This window comes from Scatophagus argus, chromosome 10 (assembly GCF_020382885.2).
Source record: "Scatophagus argus isolate fScaArg1 chromosome 10, fScaArg1.pri, whole genome shotgun sequence".
In the NCBI taxonomy this organism is placed as follows: domain Eukaryota; kingdom Metazoa; phylum Chordata; class Actinopteri; family Scatophagidae; genus Scatophagus; species Scatophagus argus.
This window is the reverse complement of record NC_058502.1, coordinates 4441810-4455925: the sequence shown is the minus strand read 5'-3', so window position 1 is coordinate 4455925 and position 14116 is coordinate 4441810. Positions and strand designations below refer to the sequence as shown.

General features: G+C 42.5%; 1 protein-coding gene across 4 annotated transcripts in view; it reads right to left on the bottom strand.

Annotated features, from left to right (window-relative positions):
- Positions 1-14116, bottom strand: part of LOC124066420 (homeobox protein Meis1) — a 188137-nt gene that overhangs the window by 19917 nt on the left and 154104 nt on the right. For all 4 annotated transcript variants that reach the window (XM_046402769.1, XM_046402771.1, XM_046402772.1 and 1 more), the window contains one exon: positions 3257-3333. In XM_046402769.1, the coding sequence (XP_046258725.1) occupies positions 3257-3333 (77 nt within the window). The remainder of the gene's footprint in view (positions 1-3256; positions 3334-14116) is intronic.

Sequence of the window (14116 nt, the reverse complement as noted above, 5' to 3'; positions counted from 1 at the left end):
ATTGGGTAAGTACAGTATGTGTGTATATTCTCCATATATGATTTTGCTGTGTGAATGTGCACATGCATTACCACACACACACACACACATTCTTTTTTCAAATTGAGATTCCCTGGTGCAGCGTATTTCTGCCAATAATTCATGAGTGATCTGCGCCCCTTGCCGGCCTTTAGCATTTTTATTTAATCTGCTGAGCTCTACTGCGTGCTCGCTCATCAATAATACACAACTACATGTGTGTTAACACATATATGGTGAGTGTGATTGTGTGTGTGTGTGTGTGTGAGAGAGAGAGAGAGAGAGAGAGAGTGAGACATGATGTGTCAGTGTATATGTGATGGAAAGCACATTGCACTCATGAAAAAAGTGTGTGTCTGTGTGTGTGTGTGTGCTGTGTGTATTAGACCGAGAGAGGAAGAGTGTGTTCCATGCTTGCGACAGGATTGCACCCTGTGTTTTATTTGTCAGTTGCACATGTCTGTCATAGTTAGGTCTTCCCCTGTTGGGACAACAAGCACAGACGACCTGCAGTTCATCTGTGGCCATTTGACACGAATCCAGCGGCAATGGCCAGAATATGACCATGAAACACACTCCCTCTGAGTGTTTCATGCATCCTGTCCTCTTTGGCTCGATGTCACAGCCGCAGACCTGATTTGGTGCAAGTGAATGCATGAGAAAGTGTATGTGTGTGTGTGTGTGTGTGTGTGTGTGTGTTTAGCTCTGACAGAATTTAGACATGCACACATTTATGTTTACATGAACAGCACTGACAAACAGACTCACAGCTAGGGAAACTGACTTCACCAAATCAGTGGGTCAGGAGGTAACATCACTGGGGGTTGCTATGGAGACACCCAATGACGGGGCTTCCCAACCAGCACAACAACACGCCTGCGAAATGGCAGTTTCCCTAACGTAACCTCTCTCTCTCTCTTTCTGTGGTTGTCTCTCTATCTGTCTGTCTTTCTTCTCTGTCACCATTTTTCTATCTTCGATCTCCACCTCTCCTCTTTCACTTCTCATCATTGTCACTTTCTCTCCATTTCTTTGTCTTTAGTTCTCTGTCATCCCATCTTTTCACTTTATTGTTTTCCTTCGCAATCACTCTTCCATGCTACAATGTCTTGCTTGCTCACTCAAACAACTGTGCATAGAAATATGCCTCTGGACAAGCGTGCACGCGTGCGCACACACACACACACACTTGTATACAACAAAATGTGAGGGGGCAGCGGGATCCCAGCATGCAGGGTTTAGCAGCTAATACCCCTTAGATTAACCACCCCCGGTTCCCCTCTCTTACACACACACACAGTCTTCCACAAACCAAGATTAACCTCCCACGATTTACACAGTGTGTGTTGGTCATGCACAGATACACACATGCACACACACCTTCAGGGTGTGTTGCTATCCCCCCACCAATAAAAACAACAAACAGAATGAGAGCACACAGTCAGCCTTAAGTGACCAAGCAACTGTTCATGTGACTGACTGTCTGACTCTGTCGCACGCGCGCGCGCACACACACACACACACACACACACACACACACACACACACACACACACACACACACACACACACACACACACACACACACACACACAGAGCTTGGCTTTATCTCAGCTGCAGAATTGATCCCCCATGGATTTCAGAGGGGTCACGTGATTTGATAACCTCTACAGGGTTTCCTGTGGTCAGGAGGCCTTTTTCGGCCTGTGTGTGTGTGTGTGTGTGTTTGTGCGCGCATTATTTTTTGGCCCAGTATGAAATGAATTCTCCATAGACTGATACACCATACCCTAATCTAACGTCTGTCTGTCTCTGAGGTCTGAGATTGAACAATGGCTGGGAATAATGTTAACATCATTAGACCACTGGTAATGGGGATTTATCATGTCTCATCTCTTTCTCTCCCTCTCTCCTTATCTTCCTCTTCATCTATTTTTCACTCCGTCTGGCTGTTTAACTCGCTCTCTCCTTCTGCTTCACTTTGCCTTTCTGCAGTCTTCACTTTCATGATCGTACCTAGCAACTGACTGATACTTTCAAGGATTATTTTAAGGGTCGCTCAGATCAAACACGCTCTGCCTGGACCCTGCCTCAATTACCCAGACTCCAGCCCCCTTTAATTAGACATGGCTAATAACACTAAGCATGTGCTGATAGCCATCTCTCTGATAAGAGTAGCCGCACAAGGACATAGGACCCCTTTCTACCTTTTACAGTGCTACCTAAGGTTAAAACGGCTAGTTAACAAACTTATTTTATGGTGAGGGCCAGTCATTCTTGTGCCCAATTAACAGGCTAGTTGGCACTAACAGAACATTAATTTGCAAAGGCAGCATAGAAATCGGGCTGCATGTTTCTAAGTTAGGCTTTTTGCTAACAAGGACGACTTCAAATCCTAAATGAATTATGAAAAAGGTCTAAATAATAATGTATATATGGTCAGTGGACACCAAATAAAGTAATTTTAGCAGGATAATCATCAGGTATAATGTAAGGACAAAACGGGCGCGTTTTGGGATTTTTTGTTTGTTTTAAATTTGAAGTGTTTCAGCTTTTTAGTTTGTCTTTTAAAATATCAGAGTACCAATCTGTCATCATCGTATCTCTGATAAAGTTAAAACAAACTTTAAGCTAGCTTCGAGGAATAACTTGGTGCATAAACTAGGAATACATGTTGAAGTTTACAAATGTTTTGTTTTTTGTTTTTTTGGGAGTTTTTTACAAGAGAGAATAAATGTTAAATGAGATGTTCACTACTTGATTAAAACAAATGTTAATCACAGTAAACGCTGCTACAAAAAGCCACAAAACCCAAAATAAGTAAGTCGAAGTAAAACCCCATAATTAGTCTCAGAGCTAACACCTTTTCAGCAATCATTCTTGAATAACTGGGAAAACATCCAATAAAATCATCCAACTTGCATGTTGGATGATTTTATTGGATGTTTTCAGATGATAGTTTGACTCTTAATTAACATGGATGCTCGTATTTGAGCTGAGTTAGACTGCTGGTTTGAAAAATCACTCCAGGCCATATCTCCTTAGATGGATTGATCTAGGTGAGGACGATTTGGTAAGCGGTGTGTGTGTTTGTGTCTGTGCGTGTGTGTGTGTGTGTGTGGGACGAAAATAGGGGTGGATTGGCCGCATTAATTCCCATCATTAAGAACTTGGATTGCCTGGGGGTACAAACCCCTGCAATCGACTGCATGTAAACTCTGAGATACTGAGAGCTTACCAGTTGTTCACTTGTAGGATGGTGAGGCCTGTGTCTTGTGCCAGCTGTTTCTTCTGTTCTTCTGACGGGTAGGGATGCTGCAGAAGGGAAAGACAACATCTATGAGAAAAGGCCGACCACAAATTGCTTAATGAAGCTTTATTCTTGTTGAAAAAAAGGGTTTGATGTGCCTTTTAGTAAGGAAAGCGTTGTTGTGGGGCGCAGGTTACACACACCCAGGCACACACACACACACAAATCCACACTGCGTAATGAGAGGCAGAAAACGAGATGTGTGCTCATGCTCATTGGTGCGTAGGTGTCAGTACGTGCCTGTGCGTCTGTCTATCTGGATGTATACTGTAAGCATGTGTGAGTGTGTGCACTCCCCGATCATTAATGGAATATGAAATCTTGTAATTAATGGCAGCCAAAAAGGCAAGCCAATTAGAAAGTTAAGTGAAGTGGAGAACCAGTTCTGGTAATTAGGCAGCCTCTTACACAAATATATTCGCATCGATGGCCCCCCCTTCACCCTGCTGCATATGTAATCAGTGAGCGGGGAATATGTAAGGTTAACCCGATGGAATACAGACAAGAGAATGTAAAATCCTTTTATCATTTGTGCAACATGACTCTGGTAGGTTTGGCACGTTGCTGTTATCATTTTTGCAGTTTAACCACACTGACTGTAAGAAACTTTAAATACATAACGCCTTCCAGGATTCATCCTTTTGCCTAGCAGCTTAACACCGGAACAGGAATTTCCCCCAACTCAGCAAGCCATTTGATCTCATTTTCAGTCTTTGAAATCCTAAATATCAAAGTTTCTTCCAGTGAGAGGGAGGAACAATGTTGCATCTTTCTAATACAAATTAGTTTTTGCATAGAGATCGTTAAACTTTTGTTTTAATCTTAACTTATTTGATTTATTTAATCACCTTGAGATTTGAGGCTCAATTGAGATTTTAGGGGAATTTGTTCTGACAAGGCAGTTTGCACCGGCACAATTCTGTTACTCTGAGATTATTCTAGATTTGTCTGAAGAAAATATGACACAGACGCATGATAAACAGCAGTTCAGCTGAGGGTAAGACAACCCAAACTGACTTCAAGTCTGGTGTTTAAATGTAAACTACTGACTGCAGCCCCTCCTTGAGAAGCCAGTTAAAGTCGAGACACCTGTTTAAATATATCCAGCGAATAAATTGGATAAATGTGAACTCGGGCAGTTTGTTGATTTATATTAGAGTGGGGGTATCACTGTTGCACGGGGCCTTGTTCATGGAGGACAATGTGCTGTTCATGACCGAGACAAGACATGGACTGTGCTAAGCACCACAGGCAGGCCATAAAAGAGTAAGAGACGAGGGAGGAGCGGGCGGGGGGGGGGAGAATAGATTGTTGAAGGGATAGCACTAACTGGAAACTATATATATATATATATATATATACATGTTCCAAAATGCTATGTATACACTCAGGAAAGACAGAAATGACTGAAGATCACTGAATGATCTATTCTGCAAAAGCATTTTCATTTACCCAACCCAGGGTGTAAATTAGTACCCTTTGATGTCACATTACAGTAAAATTAAAAAACCTGTTAATTTCCTCATATTCTCTGCATCAATTCAGGCAGAGGAAAACAGCTTCACTTTCAGCAAGGCAGTTTCCATACAAAAAGATTTCAACCTGTTAACAAAAAAAAATCATTTGATTTTCATTAGTTCAAACTTGAAAACCCACAACAAAACGAGGGAGCTGTTAGCTGTGCAACACCAACCTAAAATCCTCATGATTTTGGTGACAAGAACAGGCGACGCTGACGGAAAGAACCCTGACATTTGTTCAGTTACTCTCTCCTGTCATGGTGACCAACAATAGGCGCCACAATTATGGCCACTGTATAATATATAGAGGATGCCTAACACGAACACACACACACTTAATTGTCAATCAGACGTGCAAAATCAGTGTGGCGCCAGCATTTTCATTTTTTTCATTACAGTTTTTTCAGCACATAATGAACAGGATTGTGTTTAATGCCGGGATGACCCAGCAGTGAGAGAGGAGGCTGATTTTCCCAGCCTTCCCTTGTCCATGTGATTGGTTGTGGGGGAATGGGAACACAAGGAGACTAATTTCATGCGCTAAGTTATAATTGCATTGTCGCCTCTGGCCAAATTTGTGTCCACTTCTTCTCTGCAACCATTTTTGTGTGCCTTTTAACGTGTGTGCGTGTGTGTGTGTGTGTGTATACTGTCCATTCATATACCATGTGTCTGCACAAGAATCTACCCTATGCTGTACCTTATTCAGATAACATCAGAATTAAAATAGCAGGCGCCACTCACCCGCCCACATGTTTAGGCAGTATGAAAACATTATTCTTTAGGGCTTGTGTCATATGATGGGTTGACACATTGAAAACTTCACATACAGACGTCACACACACACACACTCGCTGTCGACATATTAAAGCCATTCATGTGAACAATGTGTCTTTAAAGGCTTTCTTCTCAACAAAAAAAGCTGACTGAACATGAAAAGATCAATGTGTCCATTCTACGTGTCATAGATCTGTGGAAGCAGGAGTGTCTTCCTCGTGATATTGGGGGGGTGCGGCCATGCCAGGGGCCACAATACAACACAAATACACCCTGTTTTGGTCCTTCCTAGCACACACACACGCAGACAGACAGCTATATACACAACTAGTCACACGCAATCTCAATTGCAGACAGCATCACTGGGAGAAAAATGTGTTTGGTGGCCTGCCAGTAGTGGAATGTATCAGTTTTAAGGAGTCTGTACTTATAATATGATTAATGGTTACAGAATAAACTACCAAACAATATATAAAATTGGTAAAATCAGCTCCACCTTTATCAGCTATAAGAGCTTTTACTCTGTATACTTTAAGTACATTCTGCTGATAGCACAACTTCACAACTAGGTGACTTGTGAATGGATGACCTTTTTGAGTAATTTTGTCATTTTTACATTGTGGTATTGCTACTTTTACTTAAGTAAAGGATCTCAAAACTTCCTCCGCTGCCACTTCCTGTCCATAACACAGTCTCCAAAGTGCTACATGTGCCAGAGTCTTCAAGCACAAAATAACACGTAGTTAATGGAAGAGTTACCAGGAAAAGATGGCCTGAAAGCCAGAACATCAAAACTGTTTTCCTCCTCCTTTTTTTTCTAAACCGCTAAATTAGCTCCTATCTGTCAAAACACTGTGATTTAGCTTCTCGCTCAGCAACAAGTCACCCATTTTTAATATTGTCTGTGAGTGATTCTGGTGTCTTAACGGCCTTTGGCTGTGGTTCAGCGGGTTGAGGGAGAGAGAGAGAGAGAGAAAGGCCTTTAGTGAGAAAAGCAATAACATGTTCTTTAAAAGAGCAGATGGAAAGTTTCTGCGCATCCTTCCCTCCCTTCCCTCCGCCTATCTTAATGATATGTCTTCTCCAAATATACAACTCCTTTCATGAGAATTTCCACCCTGCTCACTGCTCTCTGACCATGTGGGTGCCAGGAGGGATGTGTGTTTTCACTTCTGTCTTCTGTGTGTCTTATCAATCTGAGTGGGTGTGTGTATGTCTGTCCATTTGAGGCAAAGCTTTCGCTCGAGTGTCTCTGTGTTAGCTAGTTCGTCTCTACGCGGACATGAGTGTGTGTTTGTTTGTGTTTGCTCTTATTTGAGCCAGTGAGTTTGCTGGGCCCTGTCGATTCAACACGGTCGTGTGTGTGTGTGTGTGTGTGTGTGTGTGTGTGTGAGTAACAGAGCACCAGTAACATCCCCTCCCTGTCTGACTGTCTTCCTCTCTGACCCCCACATACAAGAACAAGAGAGGGATAGATAGACTATAGAGAGAAGAAGGAAAGAAAGGAAGAGAGAAAAGGGAGGCAGGGGAGGAGACATGGAAATTGATATCTGGAGCCCCAGGGGTTTAACGAAGAGATAAGAGCATAAATATTCCTCAAGACCCTTCTTTACTCCCCTTGTCCCATGGCTAACCCTGGAGAAAACTATTCTAGGCAGGGCGGTGGAAAAAATGTCAACCATTTCAGTTACAGAAATTGTAATCAGTCAGATTGTAGTCGTACGGTATATAAAAATGATATACTCAACAATTGATTTTAAATTATGCTTCATCAGCTATAGATGATGATGAGGCTCTGCAGAATCTCATTTTAATCCCATCTTTTCATCTCTCATGTGACCTTAGATAGCCACATTACAAAAAATATTAATAAAAAAATAATAATAATAAAGTCTTGCCATTTGAGATATAGTTGACCCTAACCTCCTACCAGCTGATCTGTTAGGATCCTGATGACCTGTTCTACTCTTCCACTTAGGTTTCAGAAATCTGAAGCCAGAGTGACTTACAGTATGTGAGCAAACATTCGCTTTCTGATGTTCTCAAGGTGACAATGACAAGACACGTTGGCTCATCTGTGGGAGCAAGAAGGCTCCAAAACATTTACTGACAGAAAAAGTATCATAAGGTCATAGCTCCCCAATTCTTTTGCAACTTGGAAACTGCATATAAAGCTTCACCTTCATCTCTTGGCAGCACGAGTCTGAGTCAATCCCTTGTTGAGGTTGCTCCACTTCACCACCAGGGCTATTTCAGAAATGTCTTTTATCTTTCTGCTGTTCTCCCTTCTCCTAATCTTGCTTCCTCAGCAGAAGTAGTTCACTTCGCTGTTCTCTGGCTGTCTCTTCCTCACACTGCTCCAAACACTTTTTACTTTTAATTTGGATTAGGCTCAAATGGTAAAGTATCCAGCCTTTCACAGTGACATGAACAAAGACTGTGTATAAGGTAAAATTCAATCCTTTCATATTTTTATGTTTTGGATATAAGTAAGTGCACACATAACAATGTTATGGTGGAATATATTTCGATTTAAAGCTCCGTTTCCCAAGCCTCTGCGCATCTCATTAAAAAGGCTTGACACACCACATTAGCTTTATAAAACTGCTGCCATGAAACAGGATGGAGGGAGGAATAAAAGAGGGGAAAATCATATGTTGTGAGTCATGTGATGTCCCTCAAAAAGACACCATGACACTGCACAATCTGTGGATAACAGACATGGCTTGATGGTATTTTAAGATAGCTTACTTTACCACCAAATGGTTCCGGTTTGCCACAAGGCACAAGGATGCCTCAAAATGCACTGAATAACAGTAAACAACTTGTTAAATGTCCAGCTTGAGGGATTTAAGAACACAAAAGGAATATAACATTCATAACTGTTTTTTTACTTTGTGTATAATAAGAATTGCTGTGTTTTTGAATCCTTAAAAAGAGCCTTTTAAAACTACACACAGAGTATGTCCTCTTCTTCCAGTCCAGAACAGACAAATCAATTGCTGGCTCTGTAGTTTAGCATTTTGCATGTTTTTAGCACCAAGTGAGATGAGGGAGTTTAGTTGGATGTAATCTGCAACAACACACTGGAACTTTTAATATGGAACATTTTACTCTTCTGGTGTACTTTTTTAAATCAATAATTTGCTTTTACTGACTTAGAAACACAGTTTAAGTGTCCTGACACAGAACACCCCAATGAGCTAAAACACCAAGCAGGTTTGCAGCAACATTATGCATCGTTATTGACTCGCATGTACCAGTTGTGGTACAAGTGAAAAGCCGAAGCCAGGTCTTTTCCCCTCACTGTTCCCAGGTCAGATCTCTGTGGAAACTGAGCTGCCCATCAGGAATGCCTGACGGCTAATCCAGGGGCCTTTTGGCTAGAAGGGCATCAGAGTATCATACCAAACTGTCTTACACTCACATACATACATACACACACACACACACACACACACACACACACACACACACACACAAAGTTTACTGGAAGTGCAGCCTTGCTGCTGCCAGACGTGTATGAGATTACCTTAAATATTTGGGGAGGCAAGGACATTGTTATGCTAACAACAAATGCCCAGAACCATGAGCACATGCAGACTTTAAAACAAGTGTTCCAAACTGTAAGTCTGTTGTATCTCACACAACAAGCTTCCAAATTCAAAAATCTCTTGTTCATTCAGTGGAAGTTTCATCTTCTGTGTGTGCGCTCACGCTGCGCTGTGAAAGCTACGCCATTTCAAATTCCTTTCTGTGTAGGTGGCATCGACTGACATCCCTTTGACTTCATTAGGGAGCAGGGACCCAGCAACAAAACTGGCTCTGGGAGAAAGGGGGGATTAAAGAAAAAAAGAAAAGCGGGTGAGAGTGAACAAAACAACAACAGAAAAAAAACAAAGCACCCCTAACCTAATTTCCTGATTCAGGCTGCTCCAAAGCAAAATAACAAAACAGAGCAAAAACAGATCTTTTGAGCGACTTGAAATGAACCAACTACAGGATGAGATGTTCAGAGTGTCCCCTGTAATGCCTGTAATGTAAATGCCTGTAAAATTAAAAAAAACCTGTGTAAATGTAAAATGCAAAGGTAGACCAACTCAAAGTTTGTAGCATGAATAATACACCTTTTATAAAAAATAAAAAAATAAAAAAAACTCATTATTGGCACCAAAACTGGCAAAGAAGCCCCCTTTCAAACTGTTTTTGTCATCAAATCTCTCAAATCTTCTGGAGATAAAGAAAAAAACTGATGTTTTTGGCATTTTCATTCATTAATGAGCATTTTCTCTCTCAAAAAACAGCTTTTGTTGATTTAGGGAAATCTTACAACGCTCTTGCCTATGGGAAAGAGATAAATCTAGTTAGTTGGTGTAGCAAAGGGTGAGAAGTATGTCATTAAAGCTCTAGTACAAAGTGGATTAGACAATGTACAGCACTTCTCCACCATGATAATTGATGATTAACATCATACATCGCTTTTCTAAAACTCCAAAGGCACAATAACATTATGCAGGGCAGCAACCACGGTTGTAGCTGTTCCTGCTGTGCTGCAGGGTGTGAACAATGATCCGTGTGCTTTACAGCTGGGTGGGTCTCTACCCTATGTGTATACTGAAGCTTATAGCATGTATGCACATGACCAAGTTTCAGGTCTAAACAAAGTGCTGCATTGTTGTGTTTAACACAGAATGTAAAGGGTGAGGTCTGTTGAAACTTAAGGAAAGCATCTTATATTGTGTGCTGTATGTGTGTGTCTCCGGCTGCTTTCCCTAAGAGCGAGGGCGTGCTTCATTAGTCCTCCCTATTCCAGCTCAGGGGAGGCTAAATTTATTAAGGGGGCCGGATGTTGCACAACACCTGCTGCTGTGCTTCCCTCTGTGCAATAAAGGGAAGGGGGTGCAGCATGCTAGCTAGTGCTAGTGGTAAGCGCTGCTCGTTGAACTGAGGCTGATGAGCTGGGGCTAATTCAGGGGGTGATTATGTAGTTTGCTGGACCACTAAACCTCTTTAAGCCCATAATTACTGCCTATTTGAGCGAGGGGAGGCACTCCAAAGCAATCGGCGCTTGCACCAAACGGCGCACTGAACGGCAGCCACAGCTGGAAGAGGTGGGCTGCCTCAGGGCTGCCTGGGATGGAGGGGTGTGTAAATGGGGAGTAGGAGGGATCCACAAAGCCTCATCCCAGTCAGGTACTACAGAAAGCTGAGAGAAAACAGCGGGATGCCCCTCAGAGGACCAGCATGCTATAGCTCTAAGCTACAGTGCTTGGAGCTAGCATTTGAGCAGTGATCTCTAAGCTTAAAAACAAATGTTCTCTGGTTACAGACAGCTACAATACACGGAGCTCGTTATACAGAGAAACAAACTGTGGGAGAGTTCAAAGCAACAAACAAAAACTATTAAATACGAGCACACACGTATACATCCAAAACACACAAACTTGTCTGATTAAATTGAGCCTGGAAGAAAGTGCGTGTGCGAGCGTGTGTGTGTGTGTGTGTGTGTATGCGTGGATGTATGTCACTGTGGTGAGAAACTAAAGAGCTTTTTTTAGACTCCGTGTCCGTGACATACAAGAGGGAATCATATTCTCAGATTGCACCTCGACCATGGGGGAATCCACTTCATTTCACCTGACTTTCAAGGAAATTTGACTTTACATAATTCCACTGAAATCTGATCTCTCTGAGGAAGCAATTTGGGGACCACAGAACATTCTAATAACCCTGGCGATATTATTATGTTATTATCATAATTACCCTTTTGCCCCCAACGTTTTAATTAGAAACTCACCGTTGGCCCCTAGGGGGATGGAAAGAACCTGGGTTGGGGGAATGCTGAAACTAGGTAAGGGTATTTCACAATTGCTCCCTTATGCTCTTTAGAGTGGCAAGAATAAAAGCAGCGAGTCCTATTGAACAATAAAGCTTTCTCACTCTACCTCCTCTGACTTTCTCTAATATATCTGTCATTCAAAGTGCAGCTACATCCCTCCCTCCTTCCCCTCACTCCTCTATCTCCATATCTTTCTAACCCATCCCCACCCCCTCCATCCCTCTGTTCTATATTTAGCATTTTACTTAACTATCTCATGCTGCCTCCTTTTCTCCCACCTCCACTTAACTCCTCTCTCTACTTCTTGCCTCTCATCTTCGATTTTAACATCCTCGCCTCTTTCTGCTCAGCCAAACGCATCCCTCCATCTCCCTCTCCTGCTTTCTCTCCCCTTCCTCGTCTTCAGAGGCGGAGGGCCTTCTCCATCAGTGCACCGCTTTTACAAATCAATGACTTAATCTGTTGTAACAAACAAGTGAGCAGCACCCTCAGCCCTGTTCACCAACCCCCTGCCATTGCTAACACTCCAACATCGTGCCTCAGAGAGAGCGGAAGGAGAGAAAAAGGAAGAACGCTGACAAATATGTGATGTGAAATATATATAGTTGAGGAAGTGTACTGGAAGACTGAAAGAATGAATGAATGCAGGGAAAGGCACAGGAGGAACACAAACACGTTTGGATGTAAAAGGAAGACAGGATAGTGAAAAGTGAGAAAAAGGAAAGTGTGTGTGTGCATTTGCGCTGGTTTTCCCACCACTTCCAAGCCCTCAGCTCTGTCCGACTTCTCTGCCATGAGTTATTGCCTGTCTGCATCCACCACCTGGTTCACTAGTTATGATTTCTCCCACTTCACTGGACACACATAAACACAAGTATGCATGTGGACATGTGTGTGTGTGTTTTGTCTGTGGTGTGTGTCACAGATGCACTTACACTGCCATGCACAAAAACACACACCTGACCACCCTGCTCCAAGGGGGCACCTTGGGTCAGCCGGTCAAGTGTAAGGACACTACCAGCCTATGGTCACGCCTCCCATACCAACCTGCCTGTAGCACATCATGAGCCTTACAGTGTTATATGCAGAAAACTTCAATCATAACATTATGAGACAAGTAGGTGTAAAATGATGAGCTATGGGTAGATATCACAAGATATCTCATCTATAAATCAAAGCTCTCTCCCCTTTGAAACAGCTGAAGTGCACCAGCATTGCTATGATATCATGGTTCAAGGCCATTAACATGTAAGGCAACACAGCTGTACATTGTGGGAAAAAAAAACGAGTGAAAGGGAGTCATGGAAGAAAAGAGGAGGGAGAAGGCAGAAGGCATGCATAAAAGATAGGAAACTCTTCTGGTTTGTCAGAAAGAAGTGTTTTGTCTGAGAGGGAGACAGAGACAGAGTGCAGGGGAACGAGAGAGGGTTCACGCATGGGAGAGAATACAAGTGGGAGGAACTGAATTGATAAATTAGTTCAGCCAGCGCGCAAACTGATTACCACGACTGCAAAGCCACAGGATCTATCGAGCACACGCGTGGAATGAGACACAAAGACATGCACGCACTCATGCACACAGCACTTGCAAAAGAGATGTGAAAGTGACACATACAAATAATAGCAAACTGCATATGCAATCGCACACAGATGCGCACACACACACACACACACACACACACACACACCCCAAATGTATCTAGGGCAGGCTGCTGCAGTTGCTGTAAGTAAAAGGTATTGAGCTGCTGACTCCAGCCAGAAAAGATCCCACAATCCTCTGGATCACCAAACACAACCTAATGGATAATGGCTAAACGCTAGCGCTAATGTGATTTCACACTTAGCAGATTTAATATATCACTAGCTGAACAAAAATCATGCTACACAGAGAATCTATGCTAAACTCTGTTTCTTGAACGCTGGTTAACATTTTACTGCCAAAGCTTCATTTAGGGAGTTTTAAACAGAAAAAAAGAGCATTCTGAAGTACAGTGAGAACGAGAGGGTAAACCGCTAACATTGCTAATCTTTAAGTGCTGGATAGAATCTTTCCATCAAGTTAACCACAGAGTTATGACAATATTTTTCCCTGACTCTTACACACGACGACTTGCCACTCACTCTCCAATAAATACCACAGTGATGGTGGGGAACTCCACACCCCACCCAGGCACTGACATCACTGCAGTGGGCCTGCGCAAAAGTGTATATGTGTATGTGTGTGTGTGTGTGTGTGTGTGTGTGTGTGTGTGTGTGTGTGTGTTTACATCTGAGAGTGGGCCTCTTCTCAGGATTTGCAAATCATCTTAAACTGATTAGTGGGTACCAAACTAAAATGATTTCACACATCCGAGTTATTGGACCTTTGTTCACGCTGAGGACACACACATGAACACACACACACGCACTCACTTATCGCATACAGCTGATAATGAAAAATAGTACGAGTGTGACACACAGCTTCAGTATGAAGCCATCAATCACTCAGACATACAACAATGAAACCACACACTGAACTGTTTCATAGTTTCCCAACTATGAAATTGTATGAGGGTTGGGGGGGAAGGGAGAAGAAAAGAAGAAGAAGGAGGACAGCAAAGCAAGAAGAAGAGGAAGATAAGGGTGACAAGATAATTGAGAAATTCAGAGTGA